This window comes from Calliphora vicina, chromosome 1 (genome assembly GCF_958450345.1).
Source record: "Calliphora vicina chromosome 1, idCalVici1.1, whole genome shotgun sequence".
Classification (NCBI taxonomy): domain Eukaryota; kingdom Metazoa; phylum Arthropoda; class Insecta; order Diptera; family Calliphoridae; genus Calliphora; species Calliphora vicina.
Window position 1 is genome coordinate 103973736 of NC_088780.1, and position 14393 is coordinate 103988128.

General features: G+C 29.6%; 1 protein-coding gene across 7 annotated transcripts in view; it reads right to left on the reverse strand.

The window, feature by feature from the left end:
• Positions 1-562: 562 nt before the first annotated feature.
• Positions 563-14393, reverse strand: part of LOC135963489 (tolloid-like protein 1) — a 215159-nt gene continuing 201328 nt past the window's right edge. For 3 of the 7 annotated variants that reach the window (XM_065515357.1, XM_065515360.1, XM_065515361.1), the window contains exons 10-14: positions 11477-11880; positions 11248-11417; positions 11005-11182; positions 2999-3178; positions 563-1180 (exon numbers count right to left, since the gene is read on the reverse strand). In XM_065515357.1, coding sequence (XP_065371429.1) covers positions 861-1180; positions 2999-3178; positions 11005-11182; positions 11248-11417; positions 11477-11880 — 1252 coding nt within the window. In that variant the 3' untranslated portion in view covers positions 563-860. Of the gene's footprint in view, positions 1181-2827; positions 2889-2998; positions 3179-10993; positions 11183-11247; positions 11418-11476; positions 11881-14393 lie in introns of those variants that run through there. The other 4 variants (XM_065515358.1, XR_010576848.1, XR_010576849.1 and 1 more) reach the window with 4 other exon arrangements.

A 14393-nucleotide genomic window follows, 5' to 3' on the forward strand; every position in this document is an offset into this window, starting at 1 on the left:
TGGAGTTTTTGGCAAATTCTGTGTGTGTGTTTTTTTTTATAAATTTATTATGAATTTTTAATTGTTTTCTTTTTTTTAAATACGTATTTTGAATTATTTGTTGGCTTAAACGAATATTTCTTTTTGGGGAATTTTTGTTTTAACATTTTCTACTTTACTCCTGTGATTTTAGTTAATGTTTTATTTTGTCTGTTGTTTTTTTATATAGTTTTTAGTTTAGTTTTGCTTTAATTTCAATTCTTTTATATTTTAAATATATAGAATTATGGGGGATTTTTATGTTTAGTTTCTTTTCAGTTTAATATGCTATTTAATTTATTTATTAATTATTTATTTATTTTTTTATTTTAATTTCCTTTTGTCTTTTGGGTGTTGTTAACTTTTGAATTTGTTTTATTTTATTTTGTTTTTAGTTTTAAAAAATTATTATATTTTTTTTGTTGTTGTTTGAGTTTTTAAATATTCATATGCTAAAAACATAATTTTGTTTTGTTTATCAGTGTATATAATTTTATGTAATTACATAATTTCACTTAATTAAAAAATCAATGATTTTCTTAAATGTTTGTTTTGTATGTATGCCTTTGTTATCATTCTCATAATTTCTTCTTACTTAAATAGTTTTTTTTTAATTTGTTTTATTTATTATTTTCTATATAATTCAGCTAAGCCTAAAATTTGTTTTGAATTTTTCGTCTTTGGAAATTGGATTTTGAAATTTGTGCACATTTCTTTCTTACTGCTTCTTTTCTTTAGTTAGGAATTTTATATATTTTTTTTTATTTCACTTGCCACTTTTTCGTTTCGTTTTATAAAAGTTTCAAAACTTTTTTATAACATTTTTGAAATTTGTTTAATTGTTAAACATTCTCGCCCTGTTGCATTATCATATGTCCCATATTATCTGTTTCACATTCATTTAGAAATGGTATGCTACCTATCGAATCATTGGATGTTGTTGATGAGTCATCAAGTGAGTCGCCATTTATCAAGATGCCGGGATAATTGCCGGGCCCCAGATCCAGACTGGAACCCGATATACAGATGTGCGGTGGCTGATGTATGGCTCGTGGTGGCATAGGGGCCGGCGGTATTATTAAATTGCCACTATTGATGCCATGCAAACTGCCGGCAATACTCGCACCACCACTTTGTAAATGACGTCGACTTGAATTTAATCCTTTAGAAAAGAGAGAATTATGACAATAAATTAGAAATTATTAAAAAAAGTTACTTTCTTTTAATTAAAAAAAAGAATATTTTAAAATTACATGTTTATAGAAATTTATATAAAAGACAAAATACAATTTTTTGTATTTTTAACTTTACAGATAGTTAAAGTTTTTACTTGTTGGGTAAACCTGATTAACGCAGTTAGTTAGTCTGGCTTTAACCAACGATGAATAGTGAGACGAAATCGCAAAAAAAAAATACAATAAAGCAGTGTTAGCTAAAGGTACCTCAAAGCCTAATATTAAATTTCAGATCGAATCTCTTAAATACCGTTACCGAAATAACTACAATTCCCGTTATTCCATGAAATACCGTTAAAGGTATTTATAGACGGCAATGCTGAGTATTAACACTTTTCAAATTTAAAATATTATTGAAATCAGTCGGTATTTCAAAAAATCGTTTCGAAAAAACATTTATTGTTTACACGATAGTATTACAAATATTTTATTTCTTTGTTGATTGATATTTTTCTGCAAACTTAATTTTTATTTTATTTTTTCTTGACATTTTTGTTTGCCTTATTTGTATTTATAATTACATACCCGATATATATGAAAATAAAAAGTTTTTGAATTGTTTTAAAGAAATTTTCAATACCGACCGTAAATCAAAAAAATCATTTGTATTTTTTGAAAACCTAATACAAATTTTGTTTAGACGATGAAATTGTATTATGATACCTGAGTTTTTGACAATTATTAATACTCAGTATTGCCATTTATTTACGAAATAATCGAAAATATGTACGTTTAAATTTTATATCATGACAAGTAAAGCTGGGTTTCCGCATACACCGTAATCGGCGCCATAACGAAAATTGAAAAACGTGGGTGTTCGTCACCGTCTCGTTTCTGAATTGTTTTCGTTTCATTTGGGTGCGTTGCGGCATAAAACAGAAACGCAATAATTTTTTAATTTTGGATGTCGCACATCAAATAGTATTTAATTATTTTTGACAAAATCTTCCAATAAAGAAAATTTATTTTTTTTATTCATTTTGATTTTCTTTTAAATTTGAAATAAAAAAATAATTAAAATAATTTCGTTCCTACAGCACCGAAAACAACCTACTTGAAGTTGTTTTCGTTCCGGCTCCAAATGACAGGTTTTTCGTTACTGATCGGTGCCGTTTCGTTGCCAATTTTCGTTGCCGATTTTTGAAACGAACTTTTTTTCGGTGCAAATGTATGGAATATCGTTTTTCGTGCCGATTACAGTGTATGCGGAAACGTAGCTTAAGAGAGCAAATTAATTTAATTTTTTTTTTTTTTTAAGAAATTGTTTTTTTTAAATTTTTATTCAAAAATTGTTTTTTTAATTTTTTTCAAAAATGTTTTTTTTTACTTTTTAAAAAATCTGGTTGAAAAATATTTGTCCCGATAAGAAGGGGCTAAATATGATATATGAGCGGACCATTTATCGAAATAAACGAAAATCGGGGTTTACAAAAAAACAAAAAAAGGTCCTTTCTATATTAAGGAAACGATATGTATTTAAAAAAAAATATGGAAAATGTTTTCGAATGATTTCCATATAAATTTGTTCGTCATAGAGGAATTGGTAGTAAAACATAAGTATACAACAAATTTACCTTAAATATTAAACAGATGTAAATAAAATTCTCTCAAATTAAACTTAAAATCTTCTAAAAACTGAAAATAACAAAAAAACAAAAAAAAAAATTAAAGAAATCAAATAAAAATATTGAAATAAAAATCCTAACGAATCTATAGAAATAATCGAAAATGTTAAAATTACTTACCAGTAGCACTGGTTTGTGAATCGTAATGAGCATTACGATGTAAACCCATTTGATGGAGTTGTTGTCTACGTTTTCTTCTGGAGTGATAGAGTATGCATAGGAGACAAATTAGGAACGAGACGACGAGCAGTGTTGTTATAATTAGAACGCCGTGATCCTCCGCTTGCGCTTTTGTGATACCTTTATATGAAGGGGATTTAAAATTATTTGTTTTTTTTTTTTAATTTTTTTGTTTGCACAAATCGTAGTAAATAAAACAAGAGGATTAAGAGAATAAAGGTTAAAGAAAATTTTGAAGAAAAATAAAAGAGGAGAAAAAACAAATAAATTATTGATTTGAATAATACAAACAATTTTGTTATAATAATTATAAGAATAAGATTAGATGTATAATACATAAAGATTATAGTTAGTATAGCTTAAAAATAATAGTTATTTTTATATATAGCACCGGTTCCTCTAGAGACCAACTAAAAAAATATTTCTCTTTAGTTGACTCTAAACAAGCTACTCTTATATCACAAGGAGGGATACAACTGTATATTTTTTTTGGCAAAAGAGAGAAAATGATGTAAGATTTTTACAGTGGGTTGATATGAACAAATGTTACAATTGGAAAATGTTTAGTTGATTCTCCTTAGAGGAACCGGTGCGATATATACATAAGTACATATAAAAATAAAATGTTTATTTTTGTGGAAATTTTGAAATTTTAGTTTTAATTTGTGGTATTTTGTAAAGTGCTGGTTTTTTTTAACAAATTTTTTTTGGTAGGTTTTGTGTTTAGTGTTTTGTTAGATTACTAGACTAGTCAGTTAAGAAAAATTATTTATTATACACAAAAAAGTGCTTTAAATTTTCTTTATATTTTTTTTTACAAGTAACAACTAAATTATTTACTTATAGTTAAAAGTGTGCATTTAATTAAGACAATCACGTGCTGACATATTACGTTTATTACAATTACATTTTAATTTTAATATAAAACGGCTATTCTAAAACCATTTCTTTTCTCTAATTGCAATTATGAAATATATTTTATTTGATGTTGTAGCTAGCAAAATGGTTGGCTATGAACACGAATTGGGAATTTTCTAAACTATTCTGAAATAACTAAACTACTAAAACTTAAATTATGTTATTTTAGTTTTTTTCTTTTTAATGAATTTATAATGAAGTTTTCGTTTTGTTTATGTAATAAATTTGTTAAAAAGCTGTTTTGTTTTATTACAAGTCAGGTAGATGGTGCACAGTGGGGTCAATCTAAAAAAAAAGTCGTAATAAATTTTAATCTTCTAAACTACTGGAATCGTAGAGGAGGACATAGGCTTTAAGAAAAGTAAATTTGTGACCACCATGTTAAGATACAAAGTGAGATAAAGGGAGTCAAAGTCGACCACCTCTGTTAAGAAAACTTTGTACAGCAAATAAAGCAATCCAATTTTATGTTGGATTTGTAGCTTAAATTTAAAAAGACTGTTATGTTTCTAATGAATACTAGAAAACATATTTTTAAAAAAGTAAATTTGAGTATAATTATTATGCAATTAAAACAAATAAGAAACTACGGTCGGACCGAACATACAATACCCTACACTAAGTGAATGATAGATGTCATGAGAATGCGAAGGACTTTCGTCCAATTAGTCTTTTAGCTTTCCAACTAAAAACGTTGGAAAGACTCATCAACGCACAGTGGCGCCCGTAGAATAAGTGAGATTTCATGTGCCCTTAAAAATATTGAATAAACCTTTACAGTCTTTTACAGTAAATTGTTCAACGATTTCAAAAATGCTACTCTTATTACAATCAGATTTTTGGTTCAGAAGATATAGCCCTTCAAAGTTGACTGATTTTCAGTTTTCAAAAAAACAGAAAATTTTTAGGTAATTTGGTCCGCTTTCAGATACAATATATCGAAAACTATGTAACTGATCGACATTATTTTTAATTCTTTTATTTTTAATAGATATATTTATTAAGAAAAGAATAAACAAAAATTGTACTGTTTGCTTTGTATTTGTCCAGGTAAATCGATATTTACCAACTATCCGTTTTTTGAATATTTCTCTAATGCAAAAATTCCCAGCCCCAGTCCTTGCCCCATTTTTTGCTAGGGGTAAAATTTTGAAAAAAGACATGGTTCCAAACGATATTTACCAACTATACATTTTTTCAATATTTCTCAACTTTGATGGAAAATAAAAAAGAACTATCAATTTATATATTTGCCATATTTTCAAAATAAGTTCATTGATTATTCCTTTACCTAATGCAAAAAATTCCAGCTGCCCGTTCTTCAAAAATGACATATGACCATGAAAAAACAACCAAAATTTTTTTTGGAATAATTTTAAATCATAAAAGCCTTTAAAAAGAAACATAAAAAATTAATAAATTTAAAAAATATATTATTTCACTTCCCATAAAATTGATTTTTCCACAAATTTCAACTTTGCTAACCCATAAGTATGCAGCTGAAAGGCGTAGAACCATTTTCAAACACCTTTTAATTTTTTTTGATTATCTCATTTGGTTCAAAAGTTATGATTTTTGCAACGAAAAAACTCAAATGGCGCCACTGTGCGACGCTCACATAAGGCATCGACTAGAGCGCACAACATGGCTCTCAAGCAGTCAGTACGCTTACCTTAAGGGTCGCGCTAAAGCAACAACTCTGCATGACATCGTAAAAGTTATAGAGAGATCTCTCTAATTACGAAGTCTGTCCATATTTCTATGTTACAAGCTGTACAATGTTATCCTAACCAGAAGCTGTCAACTTTGAAGCCCTGCATCTCACTTTGTGTTCTAGCAAGGTGTTCACAAATTAAATTTTCTTAAAGCCTTGTTCTGCGATTCCTTAATAGATCATTTCGCAATTGGACCAGTAGTTTAGAAGATTCAGATTTTTTATCACTTTTTTGTAATTGACTCCACTAACGAATTTATATGAAAATTGTTTGACACGATTTCATGATAACAATTTATCCAAGATATTGATAAAGAAATCTTAAACTAAGAGCTTTAGATTAACATATAGTTATACATATATGAATATATTAACAACTTTTATAAAAATTTCGAAATAAACCAATGTTTTAATGTATAATAAAGCTTTCAAATATCAAATATCGTTTATATCGAAAAGCTTTAGTATCTCTAAATATATATAATTTAAATGTCCTTAGTATGTAGTAATGTTTTAATGAAGTGTATGTATAAAAAAGCCAAAAACGAATAATTTTCAGAGTTAAGTTCTAAATGATGATCATTTGGTGGCAGTGTTTTGTTTTAACTTGTAAATGTTATTTGTACAAATAAAAAAAAAAATAATTAAAACATAAAAATTAATTATTTTAAAAGTAGTTTCTTTAAAATAGAGAGAGAGAGAGAAGAGAAACTCACGTGTTTTGAACATTTTTTTTGTAGTGATAAAGTTTTTATTGAAATGATTTTGTAATTTGACCAAAGCAAAGTAATTAATTACTAAATTAGCAATATGTACAATATATAAACAATTTTGAATTTTCAATTATAAACAAGCTTGCAAAGTATAATTACAAAAATATATTTAAACATATTGCTAAATTAATAATTTGTAATAATATTGATATTGAATGATTTGAAATAGTTCCGTCACCTGTGTTTTTTTTTATATATATATTTTTTTTTTATTATAAATAATGATATTTTTTTTTAATTTGTTGGTTGTTGTAGTTTTGGTAGGAAAAAAAGTAGAAGAATAAGAATAGAAAAACAAGAAAAGTAGAAGAATACATGTTTATTTGTATGTAGAAGACAGGAATTTAAATAGACAGGAAGAAATACAGTGTAGAGCGGAAAGAGGATTGTGAATAATAATAAAGAAATTTGAGGAAAAGGAGAAAATATAAACTTAATATAGAGGATGATTTGTTTTTCAAATGTTTTTAAAAGTTCATTGAAAAGATGATTGATTTATTTATTTTAGAAATACACAACTATTTAAAACTACATACACTTTAATTGATAGAAAATTTAATATGTATTAATAATAAAATATTGTCGAAAATAGTTGAATAAATTTGTATAGATTAACAAATATTGAGTAAATATCGCATATTTTAAGAGGTAAATATGTTCTTAAACTGGTCCGTTTAGGTTCTAAACATTCAGAAAAGTCAAACAAAAAAAAATACATTTTTTAAACTTTAGTCAGTCGCAGAAAAATTAAATTTTAGTTCGGTATCAAAATAATATTCAAATAGTATGTCTTACTCTAACCCCCATTAACACGAAATCTGGTTATGTGTTAACTCATAGTTATACTGACAGTTTTCATATAAAAATAATTTTAAACGACAGTATAACTATTAGTTAACACCTAACCAGACTTCGTGTTAATGGGGGTTAGAGTATTAAAATTGTTATACCCTTCACCATGAGTGGCAAGGATATATTGGGTGTATGACTTAAAAATGCGACATTTACAATAGATGGCGTATCTTTTGAACGCGGTTTTTATTTTTAATAACTTATATGTCTATTTGAAGTCTACATATCTATCAATTATTTTCACTTAGTTACTAAACATTATAGTATAAACAAAATGTCGAATTTTGTGCCAACAAAGCGTTAAATGTGGGAAGTTTTGCTTTACTTCTTTGATTTGAAAAGGTTCCTATGTATTCTGAGTTGCTAAAATCTGGCTAGCCCATTTGAAGCGAGCATTGGTCGAAAAACGCCCAGACATGAAACCGTAATGACGAAGCTAGGTCACATGTTGCAATACCTGTTAAAAACTGTTTTGAAAGAAGTGGTTGGGAAGTTTTGTCTCACCCGCCTTTTAGTTCAGACCTTGCCCCGCCCGACTACTGTCTGTTTCGATCGATGCTGAACGCCCTCTCTGGGATACGCTTCACTTCGGAATAGAGTATCCGATATTGGCTTGATTTGTTCTTGGCCTCAAAAGATGTGCAGTTATTTTGGCTCGGAATCCATATGTTGCTAGAAAGATGGGAATATGTCATAGCTAACATAACTAGATAGGTAACTGACAGTCAAAAACATAAGTCTGTTGTCAAAAACCTAATTCATGTATGTCTTAAAAGAGAGTTCCATTGATATTCCTCTCTCCTTCCGTTCTATGCGTTTATTCTATGGCCAAAACCTTCAATAAATTTATATTGTACAAATGTTTCAAAATAAAAGTTAAAAATTAAAAAAATACCGCATTTTTAAGTCATACACCCAATATATACGTTTGTCATTCCGTTTGTAATTTCTACATTTTTTATCCTTGACCCCATACAGAATATATACAATTCTGGATTGTTATATCCATGTCCGTCTGTATGTTGAAATCACTCCTAACTGAAAGGTCAACTTTGCTCCTGTCAACAGGCATCTGTCAAATTTGAACAAGCTGCGTCATTTAGTTTGTGTTTGACAGTCATTGATAACAGACTACCTCATGACTTAAGGAGAAATTGTAATAAAGAGAATTTCGTCTGCTCATTAAGCAATATTTTTTGCGGAAAGAAACCATCACTCAAATAAAGGCTAAGCTTGATAAATACTATGGGATCTCTGAATTTCGTTGTGGCGGTACAAGCACGGAAGATGCCGACCATTCTGGATGCTCAGTTGATGTCTCTGCACCCGATATGGTGTTCAACGATCAAATATTTAAAGTGCTAGAGATTGTGGAATCCATAGGTATCTCGTATGGCTCCATGGTTTCAATTTTGAATGATCACTTGGGTATGAGAAAGCTATCAGCAAGATGGCTGCCGCGTTTACTCACAATCGGGTACACAAACGGGTACAAACATGTGCAGTTTACATGACAAATATCCATGAATTAGGCTACGAAATGCTCTTCCGTTATATTATCCAGATTTATCCCCGAGTTACTATTTCTATTTGGGTTTTGAATGATAAATTTGAATCCTTTAGTTGTTTAAGATAATTTATCTTTCATTAATTCTTTAAAGCCTCTAACACTTACACAATCTAAACATTTAAACATACAATTCATTCAGTAATCAGTGTTGAGTTTTGAAATTTGTTTGCCATTTGGACTATAAAATAATTGATTATTTGGAAAAAAATTATAAAACAAACTCTAACAAAACGGGACACAAACTTCTAAAACAAAAATCAGAATTTTCTTAAATATCGAGTGCAATTTTTAGGATTTTAAATGTTAAATACATAAAAAGGAAATACATAGTAAGTAAACAACTTGAAGAACAATTAGAATATAGGAAACATGCATTACATTTAATAGCAACTAATTGTAGCAAGGACAATTTCATAAATCACTTCCTAACGAAAAGGTAATACATTGTTTAGGATAAATATGTTTATATATATTTTGAGACGGATATACATAAATGTAAACAATTATTTTCTAAAACGATCCAGCTAAGGGATTTTCCAATATGGACTTCCAAAAATTGACAGTTGAAAGCGGCCATATTATTGAAACAACATATGTCGAATTGGCTGTCATTTATCCAGTTGACAGATATAGCGTTCAGCAATACAAGTAAATGATAAAATTGTTTTATCAAAATAGATGTTCTGTTCAGGCAACGTTCCGCCCGAATCTCCCATTTCTGTAATAGTGGGTATGTCAACAAACAAAATTGTCGAATTTGGGACGATACCAATCCACATGAGATCCAAGAGCGCCTAATGCATCCCGAAAAAATCACTGTTTTGTCATCGATCCATATTTCATGACGTTGGCCAACGCAACGGCGAGCGCTATAGGTCGATATATGGCCATAATTGGTTGAAATGGCCACCAACGATATGTGGTTTCAACAAGAAACCACCAATTTGTAACCGTCTCTCTGTATGTTGAAGGCACGATAAGGCCTACACGGAAGGTCTTAGAAAGATGAAAATATTCTCTAATATTCTTTGTTGATCGGAAATATTTTGTATTTAAAATGGGCAAAATTGTTCAAGTAGAAATAGAGTTATAAATCAAAATGTTATAAAAGAGTTATAAATAAAAATGTTATAAATCAAAGAGTTATAAATCACCAAAAAAATTTTGGAATTTTCTATTGCTAGATTATAAAAGTTCTAAAACTAAAACGATTAAAAATCGAGTTTAATGTTAGAAACATATATTTTCCGAAATATAAGCAATTTCAAAATTGACTAAAAATTCCGAAATGTTTTTTTACGATATAATATTCTTCACTTTAGAGAATTTAATCCAGAATTGAACTTAAAACACATTAAAACCTATTCGATTACCTTTTTTAGGAAAGTGATTTTTTTTTTTCGAATATAAAGTTGTTTACTTTAATTTGTTAATTGGAAATGTGTGTGTTAAATACATAGTTTTGTTAATTAGTAAATAGATTTTAAATTTAGTAATTTAATAAAGTAGTTTATAAAGTTTTTAAGAATATTAGTTTAAATATGTTTTTGGAAAAAGTGTATATCGTCGGGTTCAAGTTTCATAGGTATTATTTTTCTCATAAAAAACATAAATAAAAAACAGGAAAACTAAAATAAATAGTAAATAGGAAAACTTAATAACTAATAATATAAAATAATATTAGTAATTAAAAATGCTTTCATTTAAAATTTAACATTCCAAATAAATTAAAAATAAAAACATTTTAAAGTTTCGTATAGTGTTTAGTTTTCCCAAAAGAAAACTAAACATTATAAAGATAATATTTTCTTTTGCCACAAAAATCTAGTACTTGTTGCATGTAGTTCTTCTTTTTGCTTTCCCCAAAGTTTCAGCTAAAATTTCCAAACTATTTTTTCATAGAATTTTTTAAGACAATTTTAAACTGAAAACTAAATCGGGAAACTAGCTAAAACGTTTGTTTGCGTAATTAAATAAAATTTAAGCAAACAAAGAAGAATCATCAACAGAATACAACTTAAATATTTTTTTTAAAAAAAATAACAAAAAGAAAACAGTAAAAAATAATAAAAAAATGAAATAAAAATGAACTGAACCGTTCGACTCACTCACGACTCACAGTGCAATTCGTCACTATCATCATTGGGACCACAGTTCTTGACACCATCACAACGCAACTTGTCGGAAATACAGTAGCCCACCTCACATTGAAAATGATAGGTGGACTCGCACAGTAAACCTATAGATGGTGGTCCTGGTCCAGAGTCTTGTATTTCAGTCCATACAATACGGAAGCCCTAAAAAAGTATTTTAAATATGAAACATTTAAATAAATTAAAATTCAATGGGAGTAAAAACTTACCTGTGCACCAACAGTTTTATCACTGGTGGTAAAACTAATACGGGCTGTTTGTCCCGTGGAAATATAATGCCATTGTTCGATGGGCGGCTTTTCACCACACAATTCCAACGGCGGCTGATCAGAGTCCACATTAACCCAAAGGCGTAAAACAGCAGCTGGGCAACCACGATCTTTGAAAAATTAATCATTTAAAATACTGCAACTAATTTATTGTCTCATATTAACTTACTTGCTGGATCACCCTCCAATGAAAACTGCTCGAAATGTATTGACAATTTGTAACCGGGTCTGGCAGTCATTAACCAATTGCATGCCATTGAAGCCATACCACGACCGGGTGCTTTATAGCCGGCCGGATAGTTGGGTGAGGTTATGATGCCTGAATCTTCATTGGAAAAGTTACCTCCACAGTCGCCTATTTCACTTTTGGCTGTTTCGAAAAAGTAGCGAGCCTTAAAACCGCTCGCAACATTCTCTTGATCGGTATGCAATGTAATACGCAGACCCACCGCACCCCTTGGGCTCTCAACGGGGCCGGGAGCTGTCATACCACAATAACGACCAAGAAAACGATCATTGTTATCACGATAGACGACGTACATTTCCAACCAATCTTCAAAGCATATAATCGATCTACAAGAGAAAAATATTGAAAGATTAATTACTTTGAATTCTGTGAGAAAATTGTAATAAATAGAGATATTTTCACTACCTAACTGATGAATAAAATAGCTAAACATTTCTGTTAGTAAATGTAGTGCTAGTCTTGTTAATTTTAATCCGAACTAGTAAGATAAATATTACTTTTTGAAAATCCTGAGCTGGTCTCGTTAGCTAAATATGTCTAGTTTTCTAAATTGTATTCGTAAATATTGAGCTAATCTAATTAGCTAAAGATTTCATTATTTAATATTGAGCTGGTGTCTTTAGTTATAGATTGCTTTAGAAAATTTTGAGCTAATATACGAGGGCGGGTCAAAAAGTCCGTGACATTTTTAATTTCCCGCCATTTAAATGAAAGGCCAACACTGCTCCTGTCAACAGGCATCTGTCATTTGACTTCTGTCCAATTTTGAACAAGCTACGTTTTTTAGTTTATGTTTGAAGAGAAAATGGAAAAAAGTGAAGTTCGTGTGATCATTAAACATTGTTTTTTGCTGAGAAACACTCATGCTAAGCATGATAAATATTAAGGGAACTATTCACACAAAATTTCAATGGTAAAAAAGTGATTTACTGAATTTCGTTGTGGCGGTACAAGCTCGGAAGATGCCGAACATTCTGGACGCCCATTTGTGGTCTCTACACCCGAAATAATTGAAATAAATTACAATATGTTGTTGGCAGAACGGAGATTGAAAGTGCGAGAGATTGTGGCAGCCATAGGCATCTCACATGGCTCAGTGGTTTTAATTATGAATGATCACTTAGGTATGAGAAAGCTTTCCGCAATATGGAATCGGGTGCACAAAAGATTTATTTAGTAAATCGTGAGGTAATCTAATTTGCTAACGATTTCTTTAATTAATCTTGAGCTAGTTAAACTAGCTAAAGATATCTTAAATAACTTTTAAGCTGCTCTCCTTAGGTACCATACGAATTGAAACTGAGAGACCTAGAAAGACAATGTTATATGTCTGAAATGCTGCTTGAACGCTATAAAATAAAATCATTATTGCACCGAATCATAACTTGCGATGAAAAATGTATGCACTATGACAACCCGAAGCGTAAGAGATCGTTTGTAAAGACCGGCCAACCAGCCGAATCGACCAACACACCGATTGCTCACCAAAGCTTATGATGAATGTGTTACATCGGTTTCAACGTGCGAGAGATGGTTTGTGCTGTTCAGAATTGATTATTTTGACATGGGAGACAATTATCGTCCAGGCCAGCCAAAAAAAAGTTTGAAGACTTAGAATTGTAGGCTTTACAACAGGAGCTTGCAAAATCATTGGGAGCTACTCAAGCAGCAATTTCAAAATGTTTGCAAGTAGCAGAAGACCTTGAAAGACTGAACGCTATAAAAGAAAATAAATTTTCCACCGAATCATTACTTGCGATGAAAAATGGATTCATTACGATAACCCGAAGCGTAGGAGATCGTATATGAAGACCAACCACCAGCCGAATCGACACCAAAGTCAAATATCCATGGCGCTAAGATAATGCTCTGTATTCGGTGGGACTAAAAGAGTGCTATCTGTTATGAGCTGCTAAAATCTGACCAGACATGAAACCGTAATATTCCATCATGAAAGTATTTAGAATAAAGCTTTATAGTTCAGACCGTGCCCTGTCGGTCTACTATTTGTTTCGATCGATGCTGAACTTTATCTGTGATACGCTTCACTTTGGAACGGAGTATCCGATATTGGCTTGATTCGTTCTTGGCCTCAAATGGTGAGCAGTTATTTTGGCTAGCAATGGCCAATACTTTGAATAAATTCATATTGTACAAATGTTTCAAAATGAAAGATAAAAAATTAAAAAAATTCCTCAATTTTAATTAATACACGCAATAAATATTTCATTAGTTAATCTTCATCTAGCCTCTTGATTTAATTTAGTTTTCTAATAATTTCCATAGTAAATAATGAACTGGTATCGCCCAATAAAGATTTCGTTATTAAATATTGGTCTGGTCTCGTTAGCTAATGATTTATTTAGTAAATTTTGAGTTAATCTTTAGTAAATTCAAGATTAAAAAACAAATATATCAAGAGTTACTCCAAAAAAATCGTTAGCTAACTAGACTGGCTAAAGATTTCTGTTATAAATCTATTTTTTTTTGGTGTAATTCTAGATACATATGTATTTTTTAAATCTTAAAAAGAATTAGTTCTCTAAAGATTTTTTTTTAGAAAATCTTGATTTAGTTTGGTTGTCTAAAGATTTCTTTAGCAAATTTGGACTGAGTCCAGTTACCTAACGATTTTTTTTTTAAATTGATTGAGTTTACTTATCCAAATATCTTATTAGTAAATATTGATTGATTTTAATAAGTTAAAGATTAATTTGATAAATCTTGATTTAGTTTTCTTAGTAAATATTGAGCTTTTCTAGTTTCTGTAGTAAGCTAAGCTAATCTAGTTAACTAAGTATTGATTTATTGAATCTTATGCTAGTTAGCATTGCCAAGT